The sequence below is a fragment of the Boleophthalmus pectinirostris genome, unplaced genomic scaffold, assembly GCF_026225935.1.
Source record: "Boleophthalmus pectinirostris isolate CB_2022bp ecotype Guang Dong unplaced genomic scaffold, ASM2622593v1 HiC_scaffold_21, whole genome shotgun sequence".
Taxonomy (NCBI): domain Eukaryota; kingdom Metazoa; phylum Chordata; class Actinopteri; order Gobiiformes; family Gobiidae; genus Boleophthalmus; species Boleophthalmus pectinirostris.
The window spans coordinates 36,335,162-36,353,898 of NW_026571175.1; the positions used below are offsets into that span (position 1 = coordinate 36,335,162).

Below are 18,737 nucleotides of genomic sequence, written 5' to 3' on the forward strand. Positions count from 1 at the left end.
ACATCAGGACTGAACCAGGACTGAACCAGGACTGAACCAGGACTGAACCAGGACTAAAACAGGACTAAAACAGGACTGAACCAGGACTAAACCAGGACTAAACCAGGACTAAACCAGGACTAACAGGACTGAACCAGGACTAAAACAGGACTAAAACAGGACTAAACCAGGACTAAAACAGGACTACATGGGGTCTAATGCAGGACTAAACTAAGACTACAACAGGATTGAACCAGGACTACATCAGGTCTAAACCAGGACTAAACCAGGACTGAACCAGGACTGAACCAGGACTAAACCAGGACTAAACCAGGACTAAACCAGGACTACATCAGGTCTAAACCAGGTCTAAACCAGGTCTAAACCAGGACTAAACCAGGACTAAACCAGGACTACATCAGGTCTAAACCAGGACTAAACCAGGACTAAACAAAGAGTAAACCAGGATCAAAATAAGACTAAACCAGGTCTAAAACAGGTCTAAACTAGGACTAAACTAAGACTAAACCAGGACTACATCAGGTCTAAACCAGGTCTAAACCAGGACTAAACCAGGACTAAACCAGGACTAAAACAGGACTAAACCAGGACTACATCAGGTCTAAACCAGGACTAAACAAAGAGTAAACCAGGATCAAACTAAGACTAAACCAGGTCTAAAACAGGTCTAAACTAGGACTAAACTAAGACTAAACCAGGACTACATCAGGTCTAAACCAGGTCTAAACCAGGTCTAAACCAGGACTAAACCAGGACTAAACCAGGACTACATCAGGTCTAAACCAGGACTAAACAAAGAGTAAACCAGGACCAAACTAAGATTAAACCAGGTCTAAAACAGGTCTAAACTAGGACTAAACTAAGACTAAACCAGGACTACATCAGGTCTAAACCAGGACTGAACCAGGACTGAACCAGGACTGAACCAGGACTGAACCAGGACTTAAACAGGACTAAAACAGGACTAAAACAGGACTAAAACAGGACTAAAACAGGACTAAGACAGGACTAAACAAAGACTAAACCATGACTATATCAGGTCTAAACTAAGACTAAACCAGGACTACATTAGGTGTAAACCAGGACTAAACCAGGTCTAAATTAAGAGTAAATCAGGTCTAAACCAAGACTAAACCAGAAAAAAACTCAGACTAAACCAGGACTGAACCAGGACTAAACAAAGACTAAATAAACTAGGACTAGAACAAGACTAAACCAGGACTACATCAGGTCTAAACCAGGACTACATCAGGTCTAAACCAGGACTACATCAGGTCTAAACCGGGACTAAACTAAGACTAAAAAGTGGAGTGTCAGAAGTCCCTCACATCATGACAGACACAAGAATGTTTCACGTTCTCTTCACTATTTTATTTACACCAAACATCCAAACTCGAGTGTGTCCCAGTTTAGAGTTTTGTAAATCTGGTCACTCGAGTCAAGACACTTCATCTTCTCTAGTGCGGAAGAGTCGAGTGTTGAGTACTTCATGTCCGCAGACAGATCCCGCTGAAACCTCTGAGATCTGGGATTTAAAATCTCCCAAGATTCTCCTCGTGTCTGTGGTGTGTGATGTTTAAAAATCATTTAAAATCCTGTAGTGTGTGGCGGCCTTAACTCAATAAATATAGTTTTATATGTTTAATAGTTGAGGATTAATGGAGAACATAATATTATTGACAGTACAGACAGTTCCAGGACGGGATGGACTCATTTATTTGCATTAAAGTAGATTTGGCTTTTCAAAACACAAACGTTTTTATGATTATTATTTATGTGTTTTTGCAAGTACACACTGGAAACACACACAAAAAAAACACTTATTCAAACGAAACTAAACCAAGACTGAACCGAGACTAAACCAGGACTAACACAGGACTAAACCAGGACTAACACAGGACTAAACCAGGACTAAACCAGGAATAAACCAAGACTAAAGCAGGACTAAAGCAGGACTAAAACAGGATTAAACCAAGACTAAACCAAGACTAAAGCAAGACTAAAGCAGGATTAAAACAGGACTAAACCAGGACTAAACCAAGACTAAACCAAGACTAAACCAGGACTAAACCAGGACTAAACCAAGACTAAACCAAGACTAAAGCAGGATTAAAACAGGACTAAACCAGGACTAAACCAGGACTAAACCAGGACTAACACAGGACTAAACCAGGACTAAACCAAGACTAAACCAAGACTAAAGCAGGACTAAAACAGGATTAAACCAAGACTAAACCAGGACTAAACCAGGACTAAAGCAGGACTAAAGCAGGACTAAAGCAGGACTAAAGCAGACTAAAACAGGATTAAACCAGGACTAAACCAGGATTAACCAGGACTAAACCAAGACTAAACCAGGACTAAACCAGGACTAAACCAGGACTAAACCAGGACTACATCAGGTCTAAACCAGGACGAAACTAAGACTAAGAAACTAAGAAATTAAGACTAAGAAACCAAGATTAAACCAAGGACTAAACCAGGACTACATCAGATCTAAACCAGGACTAAACTAAGACTAAACCAGGACTACATCAGATCTAAACCAGGACTAAACCAGGACTAAACCAAGACTAAACCAAGGACTAAACCAGGACTACATCAGGTCTAAACCAGGACGAAACTAAGACTAAGAAACTAAGAAATTAAGACTAAGAAACTAAGATTAAACCAAGGATTAAACCAGGACTGAACCAGGACTACATCAGGTCTAAACCAGGACTACATCAGGTCTAAACCAGGACTGGTTTAGTCTCAAATCCAGAGGACAGATAGAGTTTGTTGTGTTGTGTTTTTTAGTATAATTCACGTTTTGATTGTTCCACTGGTCAAGCGTTTGCAGCCGTATCGTGTTGTGACTTTTCCCCTGACACACACTGATGTTTGTGGATCCTCAGGAGACGTCGGCATGGCCCTGCTCCAGCTCTGTGCTCCTCTGCTGCTCCTGGCTCCGGCCTGGGCCTCCAGACCGTCGTACTGGGACAGCATCATGACCGCGCACTCCGGTAACTCCTCATCTTACTCCTTTACTCTGTCCACTCACTCCAGACAAATGTCCACTCGGTCCTGACGAGTCTGTGAACCTGAAATCAAACTTTAGTTCAGTCCAGATGAGGAAAAAAAAGCACAGACGTCGTCTCTGTCCAGAAACACAAAAAGCTCTTCACTTCTGCATGTTTTTTCACAATGGCCAGAAGTGTCCTGTTGTAGGTTTGTGGAACTTCCGGTTAATGATTTTCTGTGTCAAAGTGTGTGAAATGTGTGTGTAAATGTGTGTGTAAATGTGTGTGTAAATGTGTGTGTAAATGTGTGTGTAAATGTCTGGCGTATTCTCCACCACCTTCATATATCTGCTCCACAAACATTCTTCCCTGAATAATTTATCTTCAACTATCAACGTAAGAAAGACAAAAACTTAAAGAAGAGCAACGACCACATCTTTTTCTTGTTTTATTTATTTGTAAAGAGACGGCACATATTAATGAACATTAAAAATGTAAACATGTAAAGATTAAAGTCAATGTGGCTCATTTCCATCTTCAGTCCCTCAGAAGGTTTAATGTAAATTTAATGTGGAGCACAGAGGACTAATACAGGACTTGGTGGACTGGTGTCAGCAGAACCACCTCATTATCAATGCAGGGAAGACCAAGGAGATGGTGGTGGACTTCCGCAGACGTCACTCTACTGCCCCCTCAGTGAACATCAGGGAAGGGACATTGAGAGAGTGGACTCATATAAGTACCTGGGTGTTCATCTGAACAATAAACTGGACTGGACTCACAACACAGACGCACTGTACAGGAAGGGCCAGAGCAGGCTCTATCTCCTGAGGAGACTCAGGTCTTTTGGAGTGGGGGGGCCACTCCTGAAGATCTTCTATGACTCTGTGGTGGCATCAGCCATCCTGTACGGTGTGGTCTGCTGGAGCAGCAGCATCACAGAGGGAGAGGAAGAAGCTGGACAAGGTCATGAAGAAGTCCAGCTCTGTCCTGGTCTGTCCTGGTCTGTCCTCTGGACTCAGTGCAGGAGGTGGGGGACAGGAGGGTCCTGGCTGAGGTCGTCTCTGTGCTGGGTCATGAGTCTGACCTCCTGCAGGAGGCTCTGTCTGCTCTGGAGCAGCTTCACTGACACTGATTCAGCCTCGATGTGTGAAGGAGAAGTTTCACAGATCTTTCCCTCCTGCTGCTGTCAGACTGAACAACAAACACTGTTCACACATGTGTCATTCAACTATATCCATGTGCAATTATTTTTAAGTCTATTTTAAAATAATTTTTAAGCCATTATTTATTATCTGTTTTATTGTATGTTACCTTTTCCTGCTGTTCTGAAATTGCACGTTGCAACACTGGAATTTCCCCACTGTGGGACTAATAAAAGCTTATCTTATCTTATCTTAAAATCATCTATAGGACAGAAGAAAGTGCAACAATCACACACACGTACATAACACCAGCACAGTCACCGTACACACAATTCATTTCAAACAGTTCATTTAAAGTTCAAAGTGAAGAGATTAAGAGTTAAACCAAGAGTTAAACCAACAACTCCTCAATATAAAAGAAAATGTAATTTGGTTAAACTTGGAGACATATTTGATCATTGAACAAACACTTTTAAAGTTTTAGAAAATGCTGCAGTGTTTAAATTCTCATTAGTGACACACTTAACAAAACTAACGTTCTGGTCCTCGAGATGTCGAACATTCAAACTGCACAAATCTCTCTATGCAAATATTGACATCGTGAAATAGATTTTTAACAAGTAAACAAGTTCCTTCTGTTTTATTCATGATCATAACATTAGTTTTGTTCAGTGTGTCACTAATGCTGGTCTCTGTTCACCTTCTTACGTTGATAGTTGTGGATAAATTCTGTGTTTGAAGAAGTTTATATCGAGGGGATTTATCTTCATCCTCCAGCCTGACCGCTCTTTTTTTTTTATAGTGACCCGGCTTTTGGTTTTTGCAAACTTGTCCCAGAGATTATTCCAGACTTTTCTACACAGATTTTTGTCCTAAAAAGTCGGCGATCTCCCTCCATGAATTTCTTACATTTCGCGTTTTTATCGTCACTGACCGTCGCGTCGTACAGATGTTGTAGATGTTTTCTCACCAGTTTCCTCCACCTGTTGTGACCCAAAATCATCCATTTTTTTTCAACGAAGCAGATAAACCACGCCCACATAAATAACCAATCAGAGCGAAGATGTGGGAAAGCGCCGCCAAACTGTCAACCAAAGTTCTGCTCAGCTGAAGTGTCGAGAACAAACCACAAGAACTGCCCAAAAGTAACCGGATGAACAAATTGACATGGGTGCAAGAACAAAGCTCTTATGTTCTTATGAAGTATAAATAGGCCGTGAACTGTCTGAAAGTGAGTGGTTTTACTGTCTGTGTGTCTGTCTATATCTGTATCTTGTTCTGTATGTTAATAGTGTTTGGCAAAATAAGTGTTAAAACTTCATCCTAAACCCCTTCGATCTGCAGAATAATTTCAGTGATATGCATAATTTCTATGTTAAAACATTATAATATGATTAATGATTATGTTACTTGACCGAAGAAATATAAACTAACTAACTAACCCGATGGAAAACGGCTCCAGAGACAGAACGATCTGGTGCCTCCAGCTCCCACGAATTCATGTTCGTACAGATCTGATCCTTGACTGTGTGGACGCCTGAAAACGCTGATACTCTGATGTAGGTCTGTGCGCCGCCAAGTCATTCCCCGAAAAAAAACACTAAGAGGCTAGAATATCTGTCCATTCATATAAACGTGTGTCTGTGTGTACGACCTGCAGACGTATAATCTCTGAAAAGTTTCACATGAACCATCTCCAACAGAAACACAGAACAGACTCACCATCAGCAGAACACCCCTCTGTCACAGAGAGAACACTCATATTCCACTGAGTCGAGTCCTTTAGTCTGACAGAAGCTGAACCGCATCAGCGACACAAGGAAAGAGCTGTTTTTTTGAGCGATTAGTTTATGCAAATGAGTCATGTGGTTTTAAAGGTTGTATAGAGGATTTTTTAAGGGAAAAGAAATACAGCGACAGTCCTTTTTCAGTAGAAACACCTCCTCTCGCCTCTTTACTCTAGAAATCACGCTTGTCAGTGCGCGTTCAGAATTACTGTTGAAGTGACCTGTCTAGAAATAATTGAGCGATCGACACGTCAGTCGCTGGACAAGATCTCCGAGAATCACCTCAGTTTGTCTTCGCTCCTTTTCCCCTTCTCTTCTCTCAGCGACCTCAAAAACAGACTTTCTTTTGCGGTGAACCGGTCGTGGATTCTCGTCCACCATCTCAACAGACTTTGTGCGAACTGCGAGGAAGCGACAGTTTGAAAAAACCTCTAAGAACCGCTGCATAAACCACATAATCCCTGCGCGCCGACGAGTCAGTCACACTAGAAACGTGGGGACTTTGATTGACGACCTTACAGCCAATAGAAAACGAGGTAGCTTTGTTATCTATTGGCTGATGTTTATCTGGCCTCACTACGTCCACAGTTGATAGATTTTCATTCTTTTTTTTTTTGGTCATCATAATTACAAGGCTGCTGTGTCTCTGTAATGGTATTTTAAACTTTCACTGACAATTTGAAACAAAAACAAAAAATCCTCCATACAACCTTTAAGTTTCAGTTCTGTAAACAGTCTCAGAGCGACTGGTTTTACTCTAGACAGGAAACTGCTCACAACTTTATATCCTGTGGTCCGCAGACAGATCCCACTGCAATCCTTGTGATCGGCGATTTAATGTAATTGTCTGTGGTGTGCGCTTTTTGTCGCACGTTTAAAAATCGTTTAAGACTGAACAATCCTGTAGTGTGTCTCTGCTTTAACTGTGACATTGACCGTGAGTGTGTTTCTGTGTGCAGCTCTGAGGATGCTGAACGGCCCTCTGCGCTTTGAGCCCTGCTGTCTGTACGCCCCGCCCCCTCCTCCTCTGTTCCCGCCCCCTCCTCAGCTCTGGAAGCGGGGACGTCCGGTAAGACGCCCTCCACGCTCAAAAACCTCAAAAAACATCTCCACAAACTCAAACGAACTGCTCCAGCTCCTCATGTTTACACCCGCTCCTAGAAAACGTTAAAGTGAAACTAAACCCACCTTTTGTGCTACTTAAAGCTGCGTTGTGTAACTTTTCTGGTGTTTTTCTTCATTTATGTGTTATTTGCTTTGTCTGGAATGTTTCGCAGTATGGCATTAAATGTTTCTATCTTCATGGAGACCAAACCAGACCAAGTTACAGGTCAGATCTGTGGAGAGGCGACACAGCTGGGTATTTTTGAGCTATAAAACCTGCACCTGTAATTGAATAAATGTAAAGTAGAGCTGTTTAATGTCACACTGTGGAATATTTCAAACAGAGCCATGACGTCTCCATAGAAACGAGCAGGTGACGGACCGAAAAGTCACACAGTGCAGCTTTCACCGCGTTTTAATGCAGATCTGGTAAATTTTTAGCTTTCAAGTAGTTGGTGACATCACACAGGGATGCATAAGTCATGTGGAAAGGAAGGTATGTGGCCTGCGCATAAATAAAAAGTAACAGGAAGTGCACAGAAGCAGAAGCATGCTAGTTGTTGTTTTAAAACTCCGCTCTGGTTTCTAAAAGTAGTGAAAAGTGTTTAAAACTTCATCATGGTGAAAAATTGTGATGCTTTGAAGAACTTTGGACCAAACTGCAAACTGTTTCAAATGAACTAGTTTTGTTTTTTATGGTTTTAAAAACAGTCAAAATTCATTTGATATAATATTGAATGGTTTGGTACAAGAGCAGGTGAGTGTGGGAGGAGCTGCTGTCTGTCTCTGCTGCTGCTGGAGACAAGAAGAAATATAAACTGACTATGAAGAGGAGACTGGTGTGTTATAAAATATACTCGGCCAAAAAAGAAACACAAGTTTTTGTTGTTATTGTGGTGATTAAAATTTGCCCCTAACTGTACAAGTTGGAGCTGTTACTGTAATCAAAGAAGGAACAGGATCTGTGGACATCAGTCAGATTTGTTACGCTTGACTAACTCCTCACAATGGCTGACTTTAGATTTCCAGACAGCTCAGCTGTACTGCGAATCAGACAACAATACTGCATAGAAAAGCTGTCAGGAATCACTCTTAGTGGACTTTTGCATCAGAAAACCAAGTTTTGGAGCTCGGAATCCACGGTGCCGTCATGCCACGGTGGAGAGAGGTCGTGCTGTCGGTCTGCTGGGTGTGGGGATGTTTATCTGAGAAGTGACTGCAGCTCTGCATGTGCATGAGAACATATCCCGTCTGAGGACTCAGTGCACGGATACAGGAAGTACAGCAGACCGTCCATGTAGCAGCACTGGTGGAAGAACAGTTTTGTATTTGACGCCTGGTACAGTCCATGAGAAGGAGGGTCTGGGCTTGTGTTGCAGCTTGGGGCGACCATACACACTACTGAACATTTGACTGCCTTTTTTCAACATTGTTATTATATATATATATATATATATATATATATATATATATATATATATATATATATATATATATAATTATTAGGCCAAGTATATAATTTACCCTGAGAAATCTCTGTTCTTCTTTTCACTGAATAAAAATTAACCAAATGAACTGAACACTTCACATATAAACTCCAGCCTTAATGTTTGTAACAGTTTGATGTTTTGTGCAGGAGGGAGGCAGTCTGCTGGAGCCCACCATCAAGTTCCACTCTCAGGATGAGGAAGAGGAGCCTCTGAGGCCCAGAACGGGAAGTCCAGGATGTGTCCCAGGACCTCCAGGACCTCCAGGACCTCAGGGACCAGAGGTACGTCTCCATCTCTCCGTCTCACCTCTGTCTTAAACACGTGTGTAATGCATACCTTTCAGCTGAATTCTGGAGGTTCTTTCACATGAGGCCTGAACATAAACTGAGACTGAGACAAACTTGGACATGTCTCTGTGTCTTCTGTGTCTCTGTGTCTCTGTGTCTCTGTGTCTCTGTGTCTCTGTGTCTCTGTGTCTCTGTGTCTCTGTGTCTCTGTGTCTCTGTGTCTCTGTGTCTCTGTGTCTCTGTGTCTCTGTGTCTCTGTGTCTCTGTGTCTCTGTGTCTCTGTGTCTCTGTGTTTCTGTGTCTCTGTGTCTCTGTGTCTCTGTGTCTCTGTCTGCAGGTGAAGCTCTGGGGACACAGGGTCAGTTGGGAGTGTAGTGCCCTTTTTAAAACTGTAGGCTACATACTGTTCCTTTAAGACATTCAAGTGTATTTTTTTGTCAGTTAATAATTGTACCATTTTAAATTCAAATAAAATTGAAGACACAAAGCTCTCGATTTACCGTCAGTCTCTGGTCCTCCCCTCACCTCTGGTCATGAGCTCTGGGTAACGACCGAAAGGACCAGATCACGGATACAAGCAACACAAATGAGTTTCCTCTGCAGGTGTCTGGGTGCTCCCTTAGAGACAGAGTGAGGAGCTCGGAGTGGAGCCGCTGCTCCTCCACGTGGACAGGAGCAGCTGAGGGGAGGACGTCTGTTCTGATGTTTTCTGGACGTCTCCCTCAGGAGGTGTTCATGTCCCAGCGGGAGGAGACCAAGGACATGCTAGAGACAGGTGTCAACATACGGCCCGGGGGCCAGATCCGGCCCTCCAAGACCTTTAATCTGGCCCTAGGCTGATTTTCTACTAAATATTTAATTATATTTTCTATTAAATCTTGTTAATTTTCTGTGGTGTTTATCACAGCAGCGTCTCCAGGTCTCTGTACGTGGCCCCTCCCACCAGAGCAGCACAAATGAAGACTTGTCTCTTTCCAAACGTCTTAAAGGACGATCGTTTTGACTGTTGACCGTGACACCCTCATCAGAAAAATGTCCAACATGAGAAAGTGGAGCCGAGTGCAGAATTTTCCAAGAAAATTTACTTATTCCTGTTTACATACAAGTTCATGTTAAAACATTGTGTTGAAATTTAATTTTTCTTAAAGTTTCAGGTTGTTCATAATATTATAATATTATAATTAGAAAGAGTCTCAATTAAAAAAGATTTCTGTAATAGATTTGTGTTTCTCTGCACAAATATTTGAACTTATTATTATTTTGATATGACTGAGTTTTCTGATCCGGCCCTTTTGGATCAAAAGTAGGTTGGATACGGCCCCCGACCAAAATGAGTTTGACCCGTGCTAGAGGAACCATGTCTCTGGACTGGCCTGGGAACACCTCAGGGTCCCTCTGGAGGAGCTGGAGGAAGTGTCTGGGGTGAGGGAAGTCTGGGAGTCTCTGCTTAGACTGATGCTCCCACGACCCGACCCCGGATAAGTGGAAGAAAATGGTTGGATGGATCATTTCAAATTGAGTTGCTTTAAAGTTTCCTTATCACACTTTTTCTGATGGACTTTGTGTTTTGTTTCGTTCACATGTTAAACACACAAACCCTGTAGATTTAGGCTCGAGCTCTTCTCTCAGACAGAAAACTCTCTGTTCCACCTTGTGACGTCATCGTGTGGTAATTCCCGGAAGTGCTCCACTGTGTTTTTAAACTCCACACACCTTCACTAGAATCATCTGAATCATTTGAGCCCTGGAATTCCCAATTTCTAGTGAACTAAAGGTAAAAGGAGCTGTTCACTTCTTCAGCTTCCTCTTCATGACATCACAAGGTGGAACGGCGCGTATGGAGCTGTGGAGATGTAGACCGACTAATAATAAAGAGTCACTCAAACTTGAATGAAACAAAACACAACTGTGGGTCTGATTTTGAGGAGGTATATTTGCGTAATAGGATCTTTTTTCTAGAGTATGGCCTTCATTTCATTTCATCTTCACCGTCAGAACTTTGAACCGTCCCAAATTGATCCAGCGTTTCCTAAATTTACCCTTTTAACATCGACCTCCCGTGAATCCATCGATCACAGACTCATAACCGTCTCATTTTTCAGGGCGACATGGGGCTGCCGGGAATCCGCGGACCCAAAGGCGAAAAGGTACGTCCAGTTTGCGTCTTAATACATTTGTGATCCGCGTGTGTGTGTTTGTGGAGATGTGTGTGTGTGTGTGTGTGTCCTCGCTCGCTCACTCTGCCTCGTTTGTTTTCCCGCAGGGGGAGATTGGACGGCCGGGGTCAAAGGTGAGCGTCCTCTCTCTCCTCGTCCTTGGCGTAATGGCGTGCGGCGCGTCCGTCTCCGCGTTGATGTGATTTGTGTTTCTCGGAGGTCGAGCCGCGTCGGCCTCGGCGCTCGTCCTGACGTTTCTGTATCGCCGCGTCGGTTTCCTCGCGCTGACGAGCCAGGAATCTGACACGCCGCCCTCCTCTCCTCTTCTCTCTGTCCTCTCGCTCCTCTCTTTCCCTCCTCCTCTTTGTCCTCCTTTGTCCTCTCTCTCTTCTTTTCGTCTCTTTGCTCCTCGGTTTTCCCCGTCTCTCTCCTTTTGCTCCTTTCTCTCCTTTCTCCTCTCTCGTTCTCTCTTCTCTTTCCTCCTCTCTTTTCTCTTGCTCCTTTCTTGCCTTTCTTCGCTCTCTCCTCTTTTTTTCTTCCCTCATCTCTCTCCTCTCCTCTTTTCCCTCCTCCTCTCTCTCTTCTCTCTCCTCTTGCTCCTTTCTCCTCTTTTTTCTTTCTCTCCTCTTCTCTCTCCCCTTTCTCATCTCTCTCCTTTCTCTCCTCTCTCTCTCTTCTGTCTGTCCTCTCTCTCCTTTCCTCTTTCCTCTCCTCTCTCTCCTCATCTCTCCTTCTCTCTCTCCTCCTCTCTCCTCATCTCTTTCTCCTCTCCTGTCTCTCTCCTCTCTCTCCTCATCTCTTCTCTCCACTCTCTCTCTCTCTCCTCCTCTTTCTCCTTGTCTCTCTGCTCCTCTCCTCTCTTTCCTCTTTTCTCTCTCCTCGTCTCTCCACCCTGTCCCTCCTCCTCTTTCTCCTCTCTTCTCTCCTCCCTCCAATCTGTTTCTGTCTCCACTCTCTCCTTCTTTCTCTCCTCTTTTCTCTTCCCTCTCTCCACCTCCTCCTCTCTCTCTCTCCCTCCCTCTTTCCTTTCTCTTCCTTCCTCTCTGTCTCCTGGCCTCTCTCCTTTCTCTCTCTCTCTCTCTCCTCCTCTCTTTCCTCTGTCCTTTCCTAATTCCTCTCTTCTCCTTTCCTCCTCTCCCCTCTCTCTTTTGTCTCCTCCTTTCTTCTCTCTCTCGCCTCTTGCCTCCTCCCTCCTCTTTCTCTCTCCTCTCCTTTCTCTTCACCCTCCTGCTTCCTTTCCTCACTCCTCTCTCTAATCTCTCCTTTCTCTCTCTCCACTCACTTCTACTCTCTTCCTCTCACTCCTCTCTCTATCTCGTCTCTCTCCTCCCTCTTGTCTTTCTCCTTTCTCTTTCTCTCTCCTTGTTTCTTTGCTCCTCTCTCCTCCTCTCCGTCCTCTCTCTTTCCTCATCAGTCTCTTCCCTCCCTCCTCTCCTCCTCCCTCCTCTCTCTCCTTTCTCTTCGCTCTCCTCTGTTTCCTTTCCTCTCTCCAATCTCTCCTCTCTCTCTCTCCACCTCTCTTTCCTCTCTCCTTTCCTCTTTCCTTTCTCATCTCCTTTCCTCGTCTCTTCCATCTCTCTCCTCTCTCGTCTCTCCTCCTCCCGCTTCCTCATCACTCTCTCCCTCTCTCCACCTCTTTCCTCTCTCCTTTCCTCTTTCCTTTCTTATCTCCTTTCCTCGTCTCTTCCATCTCTCTCCTGTCTTTCTCTTTCTCTCTCCTTGTTTCTTTGCTCCTCTCTCCTCCTCTCCGTCCTCTCTCTTTCCTCATCACTCTCTTCCCTCCCTCCTCTCCTCCTCCTGCGTCTTCTCTCCGTTTTAATCTCACTAAGTGCTCTGGCTCTCTGTGATGGATGTCGTTCCGCCGCAGTCGGGCCGCAGGCTGTTGGCTGACTGAGATCCTGCGTTAGCGGAGACGGATCTGGATCGTGGTTTTCGTCCGTCTTCAATCTTCCGGACGTTTTCTCCCGCTGTGTCGGGTGAACGCTGCGCCCGCCCTGCACCGCCATCCGTCTCCCCGCCGCCGCCGCCACGGCCGCCGCCCCTCTCTCCGAAAAACAACACGTCTGCAGAACTCTGACCCCAGATCCAGAATACAAACTGAAAAACACAAAGAAAGACAGACAGAAAGAAAGACAGACAGAAAGACAGACAGAAAGAAAGACAGACAGAAAGACAGACAGAAAGAAAGAAAGACAGAAAGAAAGACAGAGAAAGACAGAAAGAAAGAAAGAAAGACAGAAAGACAGAAAGAAAGACAGAAAGAAAGAAAGAAAGACAGACAGAAAGAAAGACAGACAGAAAGAAAGACAGACAGAAAGAAAGACAGACAGAAAGACAGACAGAAAGAAAGAAAGAAAGAAGAAAGACAGAAAGAAGAGAAAGAAAGACAGAAAGAAAGAAAGACAGAAAGAAAGACAGACAGAAAGAAAGACAGAAAAAGACAGACAGAAAGACAGAAAGACAGAAAGAAAGACAGACAAGACAGACAGAAAGACAGAAAGAAAGACAGACAGAAAGACAGACAGAAAGACAGACAGAAAGAAAGACAGAAAGAAAGACAGACAGACAGACAGACAGACAGAACAGGAATACAAACAGAAATGCACACTTAAATACACACTTCCCCAAGACTTTACCATATTTTTTGGACTATAAGTTGCTCTGGAGTGGGGCTGTCGCAGTAACCGAAAAATGAATTGCCGCAGAGGCTCACTGCAGTGCACTTTGGGCCACAGCGATCACCACACGTGACCAACGTGACCCGACCCAGAGTCCTGCACGGGTCCATTTTTAGAGACGCGCACTCGACCAGATCTGTAAACATTCCAACCGTTACCGCCTGTGATAACCCAGGACTAACCTAGGACTAAACAGGGACTAAACCGGGACTAACCCGGGACTAACCCGGGACTAACCCGGGACTAACCCATGACTAACCCGGGACTAACCCGGGACTAACCCAGGACTGAGGAGCGCCCGTGTAGACCGTTGGGTGACTTCAGGCTGAAAGGACTGGTTCAGCTCCGCGCCGCATGGAGGTAAACGCAGCCATCACCTGATCGCGCTTTGCAGACACCCTGTTCCGCGGGCTCCCTTAAGTCCGCGGGTCCCCGACCCGGTGCAGGACTCTGACCCGACCCGGTGCAGGACTCTGACCCGACCCGGTGCAGGACTCTGGCCCGACCCGGTGCAGGACTCTGACCCGACCTGGTGCAGGTCATCGTATATCCTGCTGTTGAGCCACTATACCACACCACAGGAGAAATTCCCTAACCACAACAGCCCTACTTCAGAGTATAAGTCGCATCAGCCAAAAAATGCATAATGAAGAACAAAAAAACATATGCAAGTTGCACTTTTTGGGGGAAATTTAATTTAAAAAATCAGGGACATTTAATTTTGAAAGGCAAGTTATATTAAATACAATAGAACAGAAAACAAGAGACTGAACATGTTTTAATATGTTAACATCACATATTTCACAGTTCTTCAGATAAACTATAACATAAACAACAGAACAGAACAAGTTTAACAAACTCTCCATCTCACTCCAAATCACTAAATCCGTTCAATTCTTCATCCTCGGTGTCACTTCTGAACAACTCTCCACAACTTCGGTGTCACTGAAGTCCAGCCTTTGTCGATTCATCCAGTGACTTCAGGAAAGTTTCATGGTGCGTCCTCCCGGTTCACGTGAAGTTGTGTTCTCCATCCCCACTTTCTGCCAGTCACTCTCAAGTTTTTCACTCACTCCAAACTTTCTTTCTGTTGGGTTAGGGTTAGGATTAGGGTTTGCTCGATTACTGTTTTCTGCTGCAGATTTCACAACTTGCAGCAGGACAGAGGCTTTTCCTACAGGAGACATGAAGAAAACTGACACACAAGACTAGAGCCTCTCGCGGCTTCAGTGTGAAAATTTTTACTTACAAGTCGCAGGAAACACCCAAACCATGAAAAAAGAGCTACTTATAGTCTGAAAACTGAGGTACAAACGTGTGAATCTGAATCTTCCTGAGTTCAGATGGGCGTGATTGACAGGTGGATTAGCCAATCATGGTCCGTTTGTATCAAAACAAATATGTTGGCTTATTTGAGGTTAATAAATATCACCACGAACTGAAAGAACCAATGAGAGAAGCTGAATTTGAGGTGAGAAGTAGGACTGGGATCAGTAACAGTTCAATGAAAAATAAAGTCTAAATCAAGTGTGTGATTCTAAAAGTCTTTGTTAAATCATTTCTTGTGCAAAGTTCATCTGAAACACAAACAGTGAAAATGTCAAATGTGTCGCATAAATGAGTTTCCTTCAACTAAACAAACAACAAAACTGCAGCTGTAACTAAATAATTTAGTAAAATAAATCAAAAAATACTCTTGGTGATATATCGATACAACAGCCCACGATATCGATACTGTATGGTCACATTAAATGATACGATACATCGATATTTAGATATTTTTGCACACTCCTTATGAGAAATTTGATTTTGTTCTAAATAATGGGCAACCAAAGACTCACTGAAATAAACCGATCTGATTGGACGGCCGCGTTTGAGTTTGGCTCGAGATGCTCGATTCGTATTTAATCTATGACTGTTCTTTCCTTCTGTCGACTGTCTCAGCCAATCACGTCTCAGCCAATCACGTCTCAGCCAATCACGTCTCAGCCAATCACGTCTAAGCCAATCACGTCCCAACCAATCACGTCCCAGCCAGTCACATTTTCAGCCAGTCACGTTTTCAGCCAGTCACGTTTTCAGCCAGTCACGTCGCAGCCAATCATGTTGCAGCAAATCACGTTTTCGTCCAATCACGTCTCCGGCCAATCACGTCTCCGGCCAATCACGTCTCAGCCAATCACGTCTCGGCCAATCACGTCTCCGGCCAATCACGTCTCAGCCAATCACGTCTCCGGCCAGTCACGTCTCGGCCAATCACGTCTCGGCCAATCATGTCTTCAGCCAATCACGTCCCAGCCAGTCACATTTTCAGCCAGTCACGTTTTCAGCCAATCACGTCGCAGCCAATCATGTTGCAGCAAATCACGTTTTCGTCCAATCACGTTGCAGCCAATCACGTCTTGGCCAATCATGTCTCCGGCCAATCACGTCTCGGCCAATCATGTCTCCGGCCAATCACGTCTCGTCCAATCACGTCTCGGCCAATCACGTCTCAACCAATCACGTCTCATGTCATTCATTTAAATGCACTCTCTCTTCCTTCCAGCATCCATCCACCACAACCATCAGCTCCATCATCTTCCTCATCATGTCCACCGCAGCAGCAGAACCATCAGCCTCCTCAGCCTCTCCATCTGCTCCTCTTCACCTCCAGAGTCTTAAGTTACTGTCAGATTCTTCTTCATGAACGTTCTCCCTCTCATGTCCCTGTGGCTCACACTTTCTCCTGTCGTTTCCTCAGGGCAGGACTGGAGCTCCAGGTCTCCCGGGGAAACCAGGTCTGCCAGGTCGACCCGGTGCAGATGGACCCAAGGTTTGTTAGTTTATTTCATTATAGTGAGTCTTCCTCTTTCTGCATCTGCGTTTAATGTCAAAGAAATGCTCCATCAAACCAACAGCACGAGAACTCTGCTGGCGCCTTTCAGTTTCTCTATACAAACGTGAAAACATCTCTAACCTGAACTAATTACCTTTTGTAATTAAAGAAACATCACCACCAGAGCCTGGAGCATCCGTGTATCATCTATTCGTTCTTTTTTTCAAAATAAAACCAAAAATAAGAAAACAAAAAAAACCCAAAAAACATTTACATTATTTTCTTCATTATTCGTCTCCAAAACTAAAATGGAAAAAAAAAAAAAACCAAAAAAAAAAACAGATAATGATTTGTTTTTTCAGTTTTTGATTTTGTGTTTAAATGAAAGATGGAAAAACACGTTTAAGTGACTTAAACTGTGATGCCGAACTGAACCAGGACTGAACCAGGACTGAACCAGGACTGAACCAGGACTGAACCAGGACTGAACCAGGACTGAGTGTCGGGACCCGGCGGTGCGCCTGCGTAGACCATCGAGCGATCAGGACTGAGCCCGAGACCAAACTGGGACTGACACCAGGACGAGACCAGATCTGAGACCAGAACTGAGACCAGAACTGAGACCAGAACTGAGACCAGAACTGAGACCAGAACTGAGACCAGAACTGAGACCGAGACCAAACCGAGACTGATACCAGGATGATACTGGGACTGAGACTGGGACCAGACCGGGACCGGGACCGAGGCTTTGAGCTTCAAGTCATTTCAAGTCTTTAAACCAAAGAACCAAATACATCTTAGATTTTTGCAATTTATATGAATTTTAAATTCAAACTAAATTTTGCTTAAAAAAAACATAGTATATTTATATATGAGTATTTATAGAGAAGAAGAGTTGTAGAAATGTAAATTTTTCGTTTTTAAATGTCTTGACAAGATCTTAATGTGAATCATTGTGGTCAGAACACAAAGAATTCAGATTTAAAAGTGATTCTCCAGTCTGAGTCAAGTCCCAAGTCATTGACCTTCAAGTCCAAGTCGAGTCCCAAGTCTTAGTCCATTTTATCAAGTCAAGTCTCAAGTCCTAAAAATAGTGATTCAAGTCTGACTTGAGTCCAAATCACGAAATGGGACACTTGGACTTGGACAAACTTCATTGATCCATAAGGGAAATTATTTGGAAAGTTTGTCAAATAATTTAACATAAGATTCTTCTTCTTTCTGCTCCTTTTTATTAATTTCTTGGATGTTTAATATTAGGACACTGTTTATGTCGTTTTATACTTTATGAATGAAATAAACAAGTCAATAAAAAAGTGTGACGTCCAACAATCATATGAGACAAAAAAGTGGTCACCAGGTTTTAAGTCCAGCTATTAATGACATTAGAATTAAATCCAGTCCAAGAAATGTGTCCTATTTTAAGACGTACAGTGCGGGCAAATGAAATTAAAATGCTTTTACTTGAACCCTGTAAGTGGATTTGGAGCAGCGATGTGCAAGAGTGCAAAATCTGTGGAAACCTTATTGTTGTTACAGACGATAATGTGATTAAACGTGACTCTGGTCTCTTCTAAAGCACTCACTAATGTTCTGCTCACGAGACGCGAAGCGAACCGGTGAACACGACCCGAGCCACACGCAGCCGGGGTTTTATTTATACTCACGCTCAGAATGTTGAAAAAGTTAAAACAAGTGAAAGCAAAATGGGCACTAGAACTGTTTTAGGAGAATTGTGAGGTGAATCGATGCCACATTTTCCATCCTAAGTGAGCAGATTTGTCCAGTATTGTTTAATTCTGATCTTGTTTGTGTGTTTTTCAGGGAGAGAAGGGCGACCCGGGGCTGATGGGGCTCCCCGGACTGCGAGGACCCCCTGGGAATAAGGTCAGTCACGTCGCACACGCACTAACGCACGAGTGAAACCATTGACCATTTTCGTTTGAAATCTGATCCGGGCTGTTTGTGTTTCAGGGTTTGCCCGGATACAAAGGAGATAAGGTGAGAACTTTACCTTTTTACTTTTCACGTGTTTCAACGTTTGTGTGAGAAACCAACAAAGCGAAATCCTGATCCGTCGCTCAACCTCGGTTACGAATTTAAAAAGTCAAAGTCAAAGCGAAAGGCACCAACTGTTCACCAAGAAACACCTTCCACTGCAAAGAGACCAAGACGTGATGTTGCTGTAAAACCACAAGAACAAGAAAGTGCAGCTCAGTCTGTTTGTCTTCTGCTCCTCTTCTTTAACAAACAGGATTTTGTTTTGTTGT

At 43.8% G+C, this 18,737-nt stretch overlaps 1 protein-coding gene across 1 annotated transcript in view; it reads left to right on the forward strand.

The window, feature by feature from the left end:
- Positions 1 to 18,737, forward strand: part of wu:fc38h03 (acetylcholinesterase collagenic tail peptide) — a 38,969-nt gene that overhangs the window by 2,525 nt on the left and 17,707 nt on the right. Inside the window, exons 2-9 of the mRNA XM_055157427.1 lie at positions 2,898 to 3,005; positions 6,894 to 7,003; positions 8,675 to 8,809; positions 10,918 to 10,962; positions 11,079 to 11,105; positions 16,393 to 16,464; positions 18,292 to 18,354; positions 18,442 to 18,468. Coding sequence (XP_055013402.1) covers positions 2,909 to 3,005; positions 6,894 to 7,003; positions 8,675 to 8,809; positions 10,918 to 10,962; positions 11,079 to 11,105; positions 16,393 to 16,464; positions 18,292 to 18,354; positions 18,442 to 18,468 — 576 coding nt within the window. The 5' untranslated portion in view covers positions 2,898 to 2,908. The remainder of the gene's footprint in view (positions 1 to 2,897; positions 3,006 to 6,893; positions 7,004 to 8,674; positions 8,810 to 10,917; positions 10,963 to 11,078; positions 11,106 to 16,392; positions 16,465 to 18,291; positions 18,355 to 18,441; positions 18,469 to 18,737) is intronic.